Consider the following 15,440-nt stretch of genomic DNA (forward strand, 5'->3'; position numbering starts at 1 on the left):
CTCAGCGCGAAACATACAAGGACGATAGACATATAAACGACAGTGTTACCCCTGTATTGTATTACCCCTGGATATTTCTTCGCCGTACATTGCACTCTTTATGTGCCCATATTCAAGGCACTGGACTGCTTCTCTAATTTCAAAACTTTCTTGCATTGACCTCATTTTAACGACCACATCTTCTTCTTCTTTTATTTCGATTCTGTACTCTTTTCTTACCGGCTCTCTATCTCCCAAAAACCCACTACGGCACAGAGTAGCAAGGGAGCAAATTAAATCTCATTGGCATCCATACAAGCACAGCCATACGGCTACGAAGGAAAGCTACACAGCTTCCACAGAAACTTCGTAGTTAAAGAGAAATTCGTCCTGGTGCGGGGTTCGAACCCGAGACCACCGCTTCACCGGTTCAGTCGCTGTACCAGCTAAGCAAACTGGGACGTCTAGTATTTATGGTAGGGCGAGAGCAAATTGATCAATAACTCAAGCGGGAACATTTGACCGACACTGCCTAGTACCGCTTCGAGTTATTGATCAATTCGTCGAGTTATTGATCGATTCGTCGAGTTATTGATCAATTCGCTCCCGCCTTAGCCTACGCTAGCCGTCCCGGTTAGCTTTCCCTATACATTTGACTGGCACAGAGTAGCCTGTCAGCGATTTTTAAACGTCTGCTAAATCCATGTTTTTCGTGAAAGTCTCTCCCATTCCCTTCCTTAAAAGCGACGAAAGCTTAGTGAAAACCTTCCTTATTTCGGTTCCCTAATATGCAGCTTAATTGAATAATTCAACTGCAAGCATATAATCACCCCCCCCCCCCCCCAAAAAAAAAAAAAAAAAAAATCGTGCTGGCTCAGTGGCATATGGCGTTGTATTATTGAGTTCCGGCTTCGGTATCACGAAACTTTGCAAATATAGACATTATCACTCATAGCGGCGCCGGCAAGCAGTAGAGAGCCTTCCAATTTGGGCGCATCTCGTAACGCATGTGCATAGCTTTAGCGCATAAAAAGGTTTTGGTAAAATTATGATATAAGGAATAGGGATGAAAGACGGCCAGCGGATGTGTTGATAATCCTTTCGGGGCACCGTTTCTCTTCACGTCACGCAAATTCTACAAGTAAGAACTCTATGGTGTACACCCATCGGGGTGCGTCTGAAGTATTTACTCCTTCACACAGCGAATGATGTTGCACTGCCCTTGCATTTTTTATTGCCCTGAGGCTCCGTGCTGCCCTGCAACACGGTATATGACTCTGGTTTACCTTCAGTAGCGCTGTATGGGTCCCGACAGGGACAGCCTTTGGCTTCAGAAAACGTGCGGCTCAAAGACCGAAAGTGGTTGTGGTACATCAAAACCCCAGTCACGGTGCATCTTCACCTGGAATGCATTCGAAGCAGCGTGGCCCTTGAGGCCATAATAACGTATACGTCCCGCCCACTTGCCCGCTGGCACCTGCTACGAGGCGGGAGCACGTGCGCTGCATGCGTGACGTCATGGTCCGGTGCGTTTACTCTTACTTCACGCAGGACTGCTTGAATGAGATCTCCCTGCCCGTGCGCTCATTCATAGCTACACACGAGCTCGTGGCCCCGGAGTTACCGCATTTACTCTTTCATAAGGAGACCCATTCCGCTCCTAGGTCAGTATCTTCGTGTCTTCGAAAACGAGAAGATGAAGGTGCGTATATTTATATCCTAGCAGATATATATTTTTTTTTGCACGGTAGCTGGTGCGACCTGTTAATATTCAAAAACTGAGCGAAAATACGAGGACGGATACATTACGCATTTTGTTGTCTTTACGGCCTCGTATTTTTGCAGTTTTTGAAAATGGACGTGGTTATACGACCAGTAGGTTGAAGACAAAAAGACGAATACAAAATGGACTAGTGGAGGAGTGCTCGAATGCAAGAAAATACAGAGAAAATGTGCATGATGTTGTATCGTTGGTTTTCGTTGTTAGACTTCGTACAGGTGACTTATCTATGGTTGCGGTATGTGGGTTTTAGCGCCCCAAATATGCACATGGGCTTTGAGGGCTTCCGAAAAATGTCGACCATGGGGGATTCTTTAAAAGTGCAACGTTTTTCTTGGGCTTTGTTTGGCTAGGTGATATGTTATTAGTTCCTTAAGTTTTCATAGCCAAGTTAAACGGCATCACGCTCACATGTGAGCAACTGCATGCATGCAGCGCATGAGTATTGATCGCCTTCGATTTTGGCCCCAAAGTATATATAGGCTCAAATTTTGCTCGATTGGGAGATCGCCCCTTGAAACCTGGTTATTTTGGGAGCGAAGGTATGGATGGGCTTACACGCGGGTAAATACGGTGGTGTGAGGTCGCCAGGCTAACAGGTGCAGCGCGTGCTGCGCAACCTGCGGGTGCAGCAGAGCGCGAAGGAAGCAGCCAAAACGTCAGCGCGGCGTCACGTGTGGACGCGTGCGGCCACCGGAAGCCACGGTGGGCGCCTGGTCGCGTGGAAAGGGCAGCGCGTGAGCACTGTAGGGGAACAGCGTTTGTTCCCACCCCCTCCACCTTTGTTCTAGGCTCAGCGCCGAGTTTACGGCATGGCGTCAGAGTAACCCTTACAAAAAAAGTTTTAGACAGTCTATAGAGTGTCTATAGACTTCTGTCTATAAAGTCTACAGACTGTCTATAGTCAAATTTTAGAGAACAGTCAATAGGCAGTACAAAGGCCATAGGCAGTCTAGAGACAATCTATAGATTTATGGCCATACACTTTTAGTAGAATTTTGTCAATAGATAGTCTATGGACTATGAATAGACAAAAAGCAACATTTATAGGAAGTCAATAGAGTCAATAAGAAGTCTATAGACTGTCTATAGACCATTTTTATAAGGGAAGCCTGCCTTTGTGGGCGACTTTCTTTTACAAATGAATTTTTCTTTCCACAAATTTACCCCTTTTACATTCAGTTTAATGCAGTTCATTGGATGGATGGATAGAAAAAACTTTATTGTTAATAAATTGGTGTTCTTGGCCCTTACCGGTCACTGGGCGCCGTGGTCGATCCTTGGTCCAGGATGCCGCACTTGACTGCTGATAGCATGGCTCGGCGTACGAGAAATCGTTGCGCTTCCTCGTCCTCGCTGGCCAGCAAGTGCTCCCACTGCATCATACTCGGGTTGTTTATTCTTGGCTCTAAGTCTGCCTTAGGGCAGGTCCATGTGACATGTTCTAGTGTAGGTTTACCCTGACACCACGGACATTCGTCTGCATATTGTGTAGGGAAAATCTTGTGTAGTTTGTGCAGGTGCGGGTAGGTGCCGGTTTGTAGTCTGCGCCAGTCTATCGCCTCCTCTTTGGTAAGCCTTTTGTGTGGGGCTAGGTAGAGTTTTCGCTGACCCCTGTAATGAACGAGTATATCTGAGTACGTGGTTATAATACGTCACTTCATTTTTTTTTCTCTTGTGCGTGCCTCAAACGAGGCTTCGTTAAACTGCGCTTCCCTACGGTCAATGATTTGGAAGTTTCCCGCCCATAAGCGCGTTTTATCCCGGTCATAAACGATCCACCACTGTATTTCAGCGGGAAGCATTGCTGGGGGACTACGCTCGCATTCGTTACACTCAGGTGCGTTTCGCAAAACAGAAGCACACATGGGAGAGCAAGACAAGATTTCGCCATTCCGGTATTGTTCCCATTGGTTATGATTTGTTCTATGGGGCTTTAACGTCTCTAAGCGACTCAGGCTATGAGGGACGCCGTAGTGAAAGTCTGCGGAAATTTCTTTAACGAGCCCTGACATGGTACAGTACACGGACCTCTAGAATTTCGCCGTGCGTTTGTTTTGCGCAATCCACCTGCACATACTACTGTAGTGGTGCATCATTTCACGGTGGCATGCACCGCCTTTGTCAAAAGTAAGCAAGCTGCTCTTAGTGTTTGTGCTGCTACCAGGGGGCGTATTATCATTGTACAGTGTACAGTGTACACTGTGCTTCACCTAAGACTCTACAAAATTTTTAAAAATAGTCTGTTTGAGTCAGCGCTTTTTTGCGGCGCACCATTGTCAGCATGTAGTACGTACATCAGTATACAGCAAAGACGTGCTAACCAGTAGGCTGGTTAACAAATATTTAACAGTTAATTTTTTAACTTCTACTTGAGAGGCGTGTAGTCCACTGTTAGTAATATCCATATCAATTTTTTAAATTTCGAAATGACAGTTACCGTCTGCACTGTGGCCAATCAAATTTGGCTACACCGCGCCGAAATATATGTTCTTTCTAGAAGCCTGCAGGCAGAGCAACTCCTCCAGTGCACATAACTGGCCGAAACAGCCAAAATTTGCTGGGTCACAACGCCGAGGGCAATCGCGTTTTCAAAATTCTAAGCTGATAAGGATATTATGTACGGTGGGCTATACGCCTCTCATTAATTAAGGAGCCTAACAGTAATAGTTAAAAAGTTAACTATTCAATATCAATTAACCAGCCTGCTACTTAGCCCATCTTATCCGTATTCTGATGTACTACACCACGAACAATTTTACGCCGAAAAAAGCGCTCTTTTAACTCAAAGGGCCTATTTTTAAAAAATATGTAAAGTCTTAGGTGAAACACCCCGTATATGTGCCACTGCAGTGGTATACAGAGCTCCGAGACAGTTTAAAGAGGACCACCGTGGCTACAACGCAACAGACGTGATGCAAGGAAGAGACCACAGAGAGCTCTCAGCGTTGTTTTGTAACCTATGAGCTATGCCTCTCCTTGATGCGTCCCATCTTTTGCGCTGTTGCTATGGTAATCTCATAATAATAAGTTCAGCAAGTTGTTGCGTTTACGAGAAAATGACGGCGAAAAATGCTGGCTAGAACCAAGAATGTTTGATTTGGTTGGTATGGTTTATGGGGTTTAACGTCTCAAAGCGACTAAGGCTATGAGAGATGCTGTAGTGAAGGGCTCCGGAAATTTCGACCACCTGGAGTTCTTCAACGTGGAACCAAGAATGTGTTGAGCCCAAAATTCGAGAAGAATTCTACGAAAGCGTGAAACTGTTAACTTTGGTTATCACATCGTTCGACCATTATGGGTACACTGTAAATACCAGTATGGTTCGTACATATATGCCCATCAGAGCTCCAATAAGGACGCGACGCTGGGGGATACTGTGTTGAACTAAAATTGTGCAGTGACAAAAATCCGACAAAAAAATAGTAAAGACGATTACGCCACTGGCTAATGCGAAATTTGAGCGCAGCTCTGTAGGTGTGTTTTATTTGCGATATATGAAGGTAAAGAATTTGATAGGTACGTTGGTCGATCACATTTAGAGGGAACACGGCACCGCGTGGCTGCACACACACCGAGCACCATTGCGACCAAGCCGGTAGCAAACCCGCGCAAAGGGGCAGATCAGACGAAGCATCACGCCGAGGTCTCTGTCTGTTCTCGTGCGCCGCTTTGCATTGATTCATGAGCGGGTTATAGATGCAGTGGCAGTACGCATGTACTATCGGGGAGTGAGTATACCACTGAGTGGTATACTCCACGCAGCCGGAACCGGAGCAACGGAAAACTGCGTTTCAACGCCATCTGCAGGCGGCATCTCGGACCCAGACAGCCAATCTGTGACCTTTATTATCAGCAGGCATGTCGCTTGACTCGTTTCAATGTTTCGTGCTTTTGCTAGCCAAAATGCCGAGCGGCGCCCCAGCAGTAGCAATCTGGTGGCCCTCTGTTCATTTTGCGTCTTCTTTTTTTTCCAACGCGAGTTCGAGATATGGCTGGAGAGCCGGCGCGCGCACTGTCATGATGCGATGAAATTCCCGCGCACGCGTGGCTAACTTGTCGTGGAAGCATCGCATTTTTGAAACATTGAAACGAGCCAAGCGACATGCCTGCTGATAATAAAGGTCATAGATTGGCTATCTGGGTCCGAGATGCCACCTGTAGATGGCGTTGCAACGCAGTTTACTCCGCTGCTCCGGCTGCCGCCGAGTGGAGTATACCACTTTTGTCCCCGATAGTACGTGGCCACGCGGAGCCGTGTTCCCTCTAAGTGTGATTGACCCTGTACGTACAGTTACAAATCACTCTATTTTTTTCTACAAGTAACACTCGTCTCCCAGTCTTTGACTGTCATGAAGATGGCTTTGTACGGTTTATAGCATACAGTTTACACTATAGGAAGACAACATTGCGAGCGGCGTGGCCGACGCAGGCAGCTTATCGCGTGCAGCACATTTCTCAGCACCGCCCTTCAACAGAGCGAAGCCTGGCGCGACTGCATGCAAGCATATGGGTGCGCGTGCCGCCGCAGATAGTCGCTGGAAAACTTATCCAGTGATAGCCATAGACAACCCTCCTCTCCCCTAGACATCTACTTCCGCACATGCAGTGGTGATAAGTGGTGATGTACGACGACGGGCACTACTTTGGCGTCATCTATGAGCGAGCGGCGGTACTTACGCTCGCTCGGCACAACCCGTCTTGATTGTGGATATAATCGCAGACACGCCAAACGACTCACGCCTAAAATAAGAACGAGTTATGGAAAACAACTCTCCGCTCTCCAATCAGTGGATATACTTAATAAATTCGCAGAAATTGTTAACTATGCCTCTTCTAAGCAAGTGTTCAAAAAACAGGTTAAAGAAGTATTGCTGAATGGAAATATATGCTTCCACGATTGGCAACGCATTCTTTAATTTTTTTTCCCTTTTTTTAATCTCGACGTAATTATGTTATTTAGTTGGTGCAATCGCTCTCGTAGGACTAGACCTTCCACCTTCTTGTGAAGTTTGTTCTCCTTTGTTTCATTCCGCTTTACCGACTGACAATTATTTTACTTGTTTTCTTTTAGCACATGGTAGGCTAAAGAATTTGCATATACTAAGAGCGCACATTTTCAATTTTAGCGGCATCCGCTTATTCTGTGTAAGATTTCTTCTTTGTATAGATGATTACTAATTATGTGAGAGTGCTACCTCAGTGCATTTTTTGTACAATTGGTTGTTTAAGTTTGATTTTAATCATTTTGTATTTTTCTGTGTTTGCGGTCGATTCTGTACACGAGGGGGCTGGGACCTCCGTCAGGCACTCAAATGCCTTTAGTCCCAGCCTCTCCTCGTGCCTCAATGGTAAAGAAAATAAAATTGTGAAATTCTGAAATTCTGAGTGGAGCGCGCTTCCTTCGCGCTAGGTTACACCTACGGCGACGCGGCTCAACGCACGAAAGGGCGCATAAGAGCTGCGCTCCAAAAATACGAATGAAAATCTGAAACTTTTGACACGCGACAGCGACGAAAGTGCACATCAAGGCAGCAAGGGCGAGCAGCACACCAAAGGGCTAAACCGCTCTAGCACACAATGGCACTTGCTTTAACCCAGGCCGCGTGCGTGCGAATACAATAACTGAGTGGAACCAGCTTCCTTTGGCTGCACTGTTAAGCACTGAGAGCATTGCCAGTTGTTTACAACGACTTTTGTATGCTATGCTTCCAGTTCTGCAGAGACATTGTGTTCAATTTGCCTATTTTATTTGTTCGAATCGTGCATGGGTTGTCTTTGTTTTGTTTATCTTTTAGTTTGTGTGCTAAATGTTAATTTGCCTTGTATCTCATTGTATTGCCCCTCCTGCCTGGGCCTACTAAGGCTGGCAGTATTCAATAAATAAGTAAATAAAATAAATTGTCAACAGCACCCGGTACTCTGGACAACGCTAATCGGAGTACCCGAAACACACACCTCGTTTTCTCGCGGTTGTAGATTTTTTTGCGCTGAAGCGAAATGCCTGCGTCGATGCTCAAAACTATGTTTAACATTTTCGGCGTGAAATTAAATTTCACCGCGACAGCGCGGGCGGAAACAGGTGCGAGCTCCTAAGCTGCAATCAACGCCAGTCATGTAGCTCAAAGCCAGCAGAGAAAACCCCCCAGTCCAGACCCACACAGTTGCTATTTTTACTTTTGCTTTTACTCTGCAGACAGCTGACCAGATCCACAGGTGCTGTGTCCGTAATTGGCGCGTTTTCGCGTTGTGACAGCGCCGACGACCTTGCAGGAGTCTGAACGACCACAGCGTGTAAGAATGAAGGAGGGAGGGAGGGAGGTGGCGGGCTTCGATGTCGTTGCCTACTTCTTGTCAGAGCAGATGCAGCCGCTTGTTAGCCCTCGCTTTTTGGCGTCGGCCGTCTGAGTTCATACGCACTTCACGTTTCAATTCAGAGGGCGTGCTTTTTCGAGAGCACAAACGCCAGCTGTTACCCTGTATAGCTGAAGACGGGAGGGATGTGCAATATGCGGAGCATAAAGAAAACCGCGCATAGTTCTGCTGTAGTCTAGTGGAGTGGACGCCATGCGAAGTGAAAAACAAGCAGTGTTGGCAGGCCTAAAAAGACTGATCGGGTTTACAACCTTGCGGGTATAGGTGGTGCCAGCTTGCGAAGAACGGGCTTAGTTACGGACCAATAGAACAGCCGCGGACATTATTTTGGATGATGCGGGCCTACTCATAAGCTATATGCGGTCAGCGTCGTGATCCTTGTCTTAAAGCAGGGGCGTGATTACGAATCGCTCAAAATCGTCTCAATTGGAAAGTGTCTCAAAAAGCGTCTCATTTGCCCCGTTCCTATTGGTCGGCCGTGACCAGCGGCCATATTGATTTTTTACGTCACCGGCGGACGTCATAATTGCACCAGAAGTGTTGACGTTGCTTACGTTGCTATTTATGCGAGCGGATTGAGACGATGTTTTGCGACTACAACGAGTGGTCTCAAACCATCTGAGACAGAAAATGGCGGCTTTTACATCGCCGGTGGCCGCGCGAGCAACTGTGTAAGAGGGTGCGTGAAGACAGTTTTGACGTGCGGGACGAGTTGTTTCGACGTTTTGACATAGGGAGGAGACTGCACAATGGCTGTGCGTCGAACTTGCCGTTGAACTTGGAGGTGTGCGCGTGAGTGCGCGGTCAGTGAAGCGGCAAGTGCTAAGCGCGCCTTCGCCGCCGGTGGGTTTCAAGGCACCGTAGCAAATGAAGTAAACGTCGGCGTAGCCCAACCGACTGTGAGCGTTTGCGGCGGGTTGCGGAGACCAGTGTAAAAGTTAAGTCGCAGAAGGTGCGCGCTTTCCGGCGAGACCCCCAAGACAAGGCTGCGGTGGCGGAGGAGGTGGGCTTCCTTCGCTTAAACTTTCGCCACCGCAGTATCCCCGGCGGCGTCATCCGAGCATCATCCGAACGGAACGGCAACAACACCAACACGAATATCAAGTGCTTAACCCGAAGCGGGCGGCATGAGTTGGTTACGAGGCGGAAGAGTGATTGTTGCCGCAGTGTCCGGGTGTGCCGGCTCCTAATTCCCGCAGTGAGATTGCAATTTCCCAGCAGCTGCACCGGTCTGCTCCCGTATTTCGGCAGTTGCTGCAGTGTGATTATTTATGGTCTCCTGGTATTTTCTGAACAAAAATAAATAGAACCAGGCATCACCCTTAGAGCACATTTACTATCGATAGCAGGCTAGGTGAGTTCGCACTGGCGAGTCGCGGAGGTCGCGCGACAGGCTTAAATCGATTTGTTACGCTCCCTCCCCGCTTTACATGTGCTTCGGAAACCGTAACTAATTGACGGAAATCGGTCGTGCGACGTTTGCGACTCGCCAGTGTGAACTTGCCTTCGCCGGTTTTCGAGCCACGCGCTCCTTGCAAATTGATCTCGGCAGACCCGTAGCAATCACTGCCTTTAAATAGATTTTTCCGCGCACTTAAGACGTCCACACAGTTCCTTGATTCTACGTAATGTGTAAAAAAAAAAAAAAGGACAGCCGTGGAATCAGCTGTTTTTTTTTCTGGCTGCCATGTTTACGATGGCTGAATATGTGGGTGGAGGGATAAACTGAAGGAGTGTACGATGGGGGGCTAGTTGGTAATCCATGAACTAAGAGCGAAAACCACGCAAAGGACGATACACAGGGAAGAAGTAGACAGGACGAGCGCGGACTTGCAACTGTTTATTGAAACACATCTTCCTTCCATCACCAACCCTACACATGCGCAACAAGCAATCTCTATCTAATCGAGTTCAGGAACTTCAGTTCCTTCTTGTACAGATGGACCGAAGCCTCGCTTACACACTTTTCGGGCCCATATCTATCAATCTGCCAGGCTTCGATGACCTCACGGGTTTTCTGGTCTTTGGCCCTTCCGATTATCTTTGTGCGCTCAAAGAGTGGCGTGCATTTATTGTCACACAAAAGACAGTGTTTTGGCAAATGCATGCCGCTGTGAGAGCCCAACGAATTTTTATGTTCTTGTAGGCGCTTATTAATGCAGCGTCCCGTTTGCCCAACGTAAACTGAGCCGCAACTAAGCGGGATTTCGTACACTACTCCCATTCTACAGGACACAAACTTGATTTTGTGGTTAACACCACAGCCTGCTTTTGTTCTTGAATCATTGTTAGTTAGCGCGCACAAACGGGACAGCTTACAAGGCGCCGAAAAGAAGATTTCCACTCCGAATTTCCCTGCCACTCTCTTCAGGCCATGCGAGGTCTTATGTACATAGGGCAGTACTTCAAACTTCCGCCTCTCACGAATGACAGGTTCTCGAGCACTAGAAGTTGGGACGAGGGTTTTCAACAGAGACCCGGCAGCGGCCTGCAGAAGCGACGAGGGAAACCCAGCAGAACTTAGGCGTGCAACTTGAGCGGAAAAGCTGAGTGAAATCTTGTGAAAACAGGACTTAAATAACGATGACCTCAAGCAGGATGAAGCAATTCCTCTCTTAATAAGCTTGGAGTGACAGGAGTCATAGGGTAAAAGGGCCTTTTTTGTTCTAGGCATGTACATCCAACACAAGTGGTCCGGTTCACTGAAAAACAATCTCAAGTCCAAGAACTGTAAGCAAGAGTTCTCAGGCAATTCTACAGTAAAATTCAAACTGGAAGCCTTGGATTTAAAAGACGATAAAACTTCATTAGTGACCTCTTGTGGGTTGTCATTGGGATTCATTTTTAAGAGTATTAAAAAATCGTCTACGTATCGGAAAACTCGCGCGATGCGGTCGTCAGTTAGCGCCTGTGAGAGTGAACAGTCAACTTCCGCTAAATATATTTCAGTGAGAACTGGTGCCACACTCGACCCTATACAAATGCCTCGTTTTTGCACATAGAATTTATCCTCAAAGCTCACTAGCGTTGAAGAGAGGTACACATTCAACAGTTCCATGAAACCTTCTATCGAAATGCCGCAGGCATTTTGGAACCCCACAACCCCCAAACGCTCTATACAGTTGCTGACCGCCTTGAGCAGTTCATTGTGAGGAACCGAGTAAAACAGCTCCTCAATGTCAACCGAGAAGCCGTAATTGACACCTGGCATGCCTTCTTTGAAAATTTTCACCATTCCGTCCGAGCTGGTGATCTTGTAGGGGTCTTCAGGCGACAGACTCTTCAGGTGTCTTTGAAGGTATCGGCTAACAACTGCTTGCCAGGTTCCTCTCTCCGTTACGATTGCTCTAAAGGGGCATTCCAGCTTATGACTCTTTGCACTAAAAAACACAGAGAGCACATGCACCTTGTTACTCATCACTTCATTCTTCATCCGCTCAAGCTTCAAATCATCTAAAAGCGCAACCGCTTTGGCCTTCGCCTTCGTCGGCTTCACATCCGCAACTCGGAAGTTCTTGTTGATCGCTGTTAGTGCCTTCTCCCCGAATAGTTTCCGCGGTAGGACCACGAAGCCGCCTTCTTTGTCGGACAAAAGAACCCGTAGCCCAGAATGTTCCAACCGACACCGAAAGGGTCCTCAGGAAGGGACCTAAGTTCAGCCTGGAAGTACCGCTCAGCAAACCTGAGCTTTTGGCTTCGGTTCACAGGATCGCTGACAAGGTAGAAGGGGAAGAGAAAGGATGCTGCCTTTCGGAAGGAGTTGATTCAGTGAGCAACACCTTTCAGAAAAAGAAGGACTGCACTTCCGTGCTGAGAAGAGTGGCTGGCTCAATTTGTGATTCTGGGCTACGGGTTCTTTTGTCCGACAAAGAAGGCGGCTTCGTGGTCCTACCGCGGAAACTATTCGGGGAGAAGGCACTAACAGCGATCAACAAGAACTTCCGAGTTGCGGATGTGAAGCCGACGAAGGCGAAGGCCAAAGCGGTTGCGCTTTTAGATGATTTGAAGCTTGAGCGGATGAAGAATGAAGTGATGAGTAACAAGGTGCATGTGCTCACTGTGTTTTTTAGTGCAAAGAGTCATAAGCTGGAATGCCCCTTTAGAGCAATCGTAACGGAGAGAGGAACCTGGCAAGCAGTTGTTAGCCGATACCTTCAAAGACACCTGAAGAGTCTGTCGCCTGAAGACCCCTACAAGATCACCAGCTCGGACGGAATGGTGAAAATTTTCAAAGAAGGCATGCCAGGTGTCAATTACGGCTTCTCGGTTGACATTGAGGAGCTGTTTTACTCGGTTCCTCACAATGAACTGCTCAAGGCGGTCAGCAACTGTATAGAGCGTTTGGGGGTTGTGGGGTTCCAAAATGCCTGCGGCATTTCGATAGAAGGTTTCATGGAACTGTTGAATGTGTACCTCTCTTCAACGCTAGTGAGTTTTGAGGATAAATTCTATGTGCAAAAACGAGGCATTTGTATAGGGTCGAGTGTGGCACCAGTTCTCACTGAAATATATTTAGCGGAAGTTGACTGTTCACTCTCACAGGCGCTAACTGACGACCGCATCGCGCGAGTTTTCCGATACGTAGACGATTTTTTAATACTCTTAAAAATGAATCCCAATGACAACCCACAAGAGGTCACTAATGAAGTTTTATCGTCTTTTAAATCCAAGGCTTCCAGTTTGAATTTTACTGTAGAATTGCCTGAGAACTCTTGCTTACAGTTCTTGGACTTGAGATTGTTTTTCAGTGAACCGGACCACTTGTGTTGGATGTACATGCCTAGAACAAAAAAGGCCCTTTTACCCTATGACTCCTGTCACTCCAAGCTTATTAAGAGAGGAATTGCTTCATCCTGCTTGAGGTCATCGTTATTTAAGTCCTGTTTTCACAAGATTTCACTCAGCTTTTCCGCTCAAGTTGCACGCCTAAGTTCTGCTGGGTTTCCCTCGTCGCTTCTGCAGGCCGCTGCCGGGTCTCTGTTGAAAACCCTCGTCCCAACTTCTAGTGCTCGAGAACCTGTCATTCGTGAGAGGCGGAAGTTTGAAGTACTGCCCTATGTACATAAGACCTCGCATGGCCTGAAGAGAGTGGCAGGGAAATTCGGAGTGGAAATCTTCTTTTCGGCGCCTTGTAAGCTGTCCCGTTTGTGCGCGCTAACTAACAATGATTCAAGAACAAAAGCAGGCTGTGGTGTTAACCACAAAATCAAGTTTGTGTCCTGTAGAATGGGAGTAGTGTACGAAATCCCGCTTAGTTGCGGCTCAGTTTACTTTGGGCAAACGGGACGCTGCATTAATAAGCGCCTACAAGAACATAAAAATTCGTTGGGCTCTCACAGCGGCATGCATTTGCCAAAACACTGTCTTTCGTGTGACAATAAATGCACGCCACTCTTTGAGCGCACAAAGATAATCGGAAGGGCCAAAGACCAGAAAACCCGTGAGGTCATCGAAGCCTGGCAGATTGATAGATATGGGCCCGAAAAGTGTGTAAGCGAGGCTTCGGTCCATCTGTACAAGAAGGAACTGAAGTTCCTGAACTCGATTAGATAGAGATTGCTTGTTGCGCATGCGTAGGGTTGGTGATGGAAGGAAGATGTGTTTCAATAAACAGTTGCAAGTCCGCGCTCGTCCTGTCTACTTCTTCCCTGTGTATCGTCCTTTGCGTGGTTTTCGTTCTTAGTTCATGGAGGGATAAGGGTGAACTCTCTGAATCGGGCGGCAGCTCACGCCACCGAGCCGACGCTTTTCCAGCGTCAGCCCACACTCGCGGGAGCAAAAGTGATTGAAGAGCAAACTTAATTGCAAAACTAAAGACGCTTCTTGCTTTGCTTCATGTTGTTAAGTTTGAAACATAGTTTGTTAGGAAAATAAAACATTGTTCATTTTATTAATGGCGTGTTTACAGCAAAATTTTAGCATACGGTCTCTTATTGTGCAACTTAATGCTTCCTAGATGGAGCCCTGCTACTAGCCACCGCAAGCTTGCTGCTAATTGGTTGATTCTGCGGTCAGCGTCTCGTGGTGTCGTCATTTTGACGTCACACTCTCAAAATTGCGACAAAAATTGAGAGCGACACGTAATCGCACCCCTGTTGGTTGCACGTCGCTCGGAATTCTGATTACTCCCAGTCTCACACCCAGTTAAAATTTGTGAATGCATGCGCCTTGGTACAACTCCTTTGGCAACACAATACCAGGTATTCCATAACTTACGACTTAGAACTTTCTGTATTCCACAATACTTTGTTAGGTGGCGTTTTAAATAAACTGCACATACTCGCGTGGAGTGTTTCACTTACCTGTGTACCCTAGATGCGACGTCCGTCACGTGAGCATTCAAGTGCTTGCTGTCTTCGCAGAAAGCGAAACTCACAACTGTCGCTAAAAAGACTACCAGCCTGCAGACTTTGTCGATAACATTTGTGCTGCGATGACATCAGGCATCAGCGCCTATTCGCTGTGCATGCACTCAGCTACTGAACGCCTTAGACTGCACCCCACTCGCTTTGCATCGCATACTTCTTACCTCTTCGAGCCCACGGGTCCTTGTGTATCTCCTTAACATCTCTGCGCAATTTATGGTAGCATGTATACACCACGCGCGTCGACTTGAGCTACCGCGACCGAGACGCGCACCCCACACACACCGCGGTAATAACTGGTTGCGGGACACTTATCGGTGGCAGCGATCGCTTGTGCCAATCCATCACCTGCCCCACATGGGTGGAGCGGAGTTGCGGCGAAGTTTGTCTCCAGCACGAGCCACTTCCCCCCCCCCCCCTCCCTCTTCCGTCGCACCCCTCGCTACTGCCGCCCTGCTGAAGCACAGAGCCGCAGGCTTGTACCTTATTTGCAGACCCTCTAGCCACTACATGGCCCCGCCGCGATGGCTCAGTGGTTACGGCGCTCGACTGCTGGCCCAAAAGACGCGGGTTCGATCCCGGCCACGGCGGCTGAATTTCGATGGAGGCGAAACTCTAGAAGCCCGTGTACTGCGCGATGTTTAAAGAACCCCAGGTGGTCGAAATTTCCGGAGCCCTTCACTACGGCGTCCCTCATAGCCTGAATTGCTTTGGGACGTTAAACCCCAATAAACCAATAAACCAATCTAGACCCTCTACGCCTTGCTCATTGCGCTTCAACGTACATTTGGAGGTCGATGTTCCAAAGTGTTCAGAAAAGTGCGCATATGAAAGCCGGTCATTGTGGGTGTCTCTAGACGCTGTTGATTCAGCAGCATTTACTACACGTGGAAAGCACTGGTGATGCAGACGAAGCTGTTGCAATCCGATTGCATTCCAGC

The 15,440-nt window shown here is 47.6% G+C and overlaps 2 protein-coding genes across 2 annotated transcripts; one reads left to right on the forward strand and one right to left on the reverse strand.

Moving 5' to 3' along the window:
• Positions 1–7,851: 7,851 nt before the first annotated feature.
• Positions 7,852–11,738, reverse strand: LOC149331085 (uncharacterized; the record flags this gene model as incomplete). The annotated part of the gene is made up of 2 exons (XM_089559552.1): positions 7,852–7,856; positions 10,454–11,738. Coding segments are annotated over 2 exons (1,290 nt in total), but the record flags the coding sequence as incomplete, so codon positions are not given.
• Positions 11,739–11,744: 6 nt separating this feature from the next.
• On the forward strand, positions 11,745–13,936 carry LOC149331086 (uncharacterized). The gene is made up of 3 exons (XM_089559553.1): positions 11,745–11,800; positions 11,842–13,265; positions 13,818–13,936. Exons 1-3 carry the CDS (start codon positions 11,745–11,747, stop codon positions 13,934–13,936), a joined length of 1,599 nt encoding a protein of 532 aa, XP_089415679.1.
• Positions 13,937–15,440: the final 1,504 nt, after the last annotated feature.

The sequence above is a fragment of the Amblyomma mixtum genome, chromosome 9, assembly GCF_055824585.1.
Source record: "Amblyomma mixtum isolate Tamu chromosome 9, ASM5582458v1, whole genome shotgun sequence".
NCBI classification, from domain to species: domain Eukaryota; kingdom Metazoa; phylum Arthropoda; class Arachnida; order Ixodida; family Ixodidae; genus Amblyomma; species Amblyomma mixtum.

Coding starts and splice junctions, on each gene's coding strand:
- LOC149331086 (XM_089559553.1), top strand. CDS start 11,745: ATGTTCCAACCGACACCGAAAGGGTCCTCAGGAAGGGACCTAAGTTCA. Junction 11,801..11,841: donor GACCTAAGTTCAGCCTGGAA/GTACCGCTCAGC, acceptor TTCGGTTCACAG/GATCGCTGACAAGGTAGAAG. Junction 13,266..13,817: donor AATCTTCTTTTCGGCGCCTT/GTAAGCTGTCCC, acceptor TTTCGTTCTTAG/TTCATGGAGGGATAAGGGTG.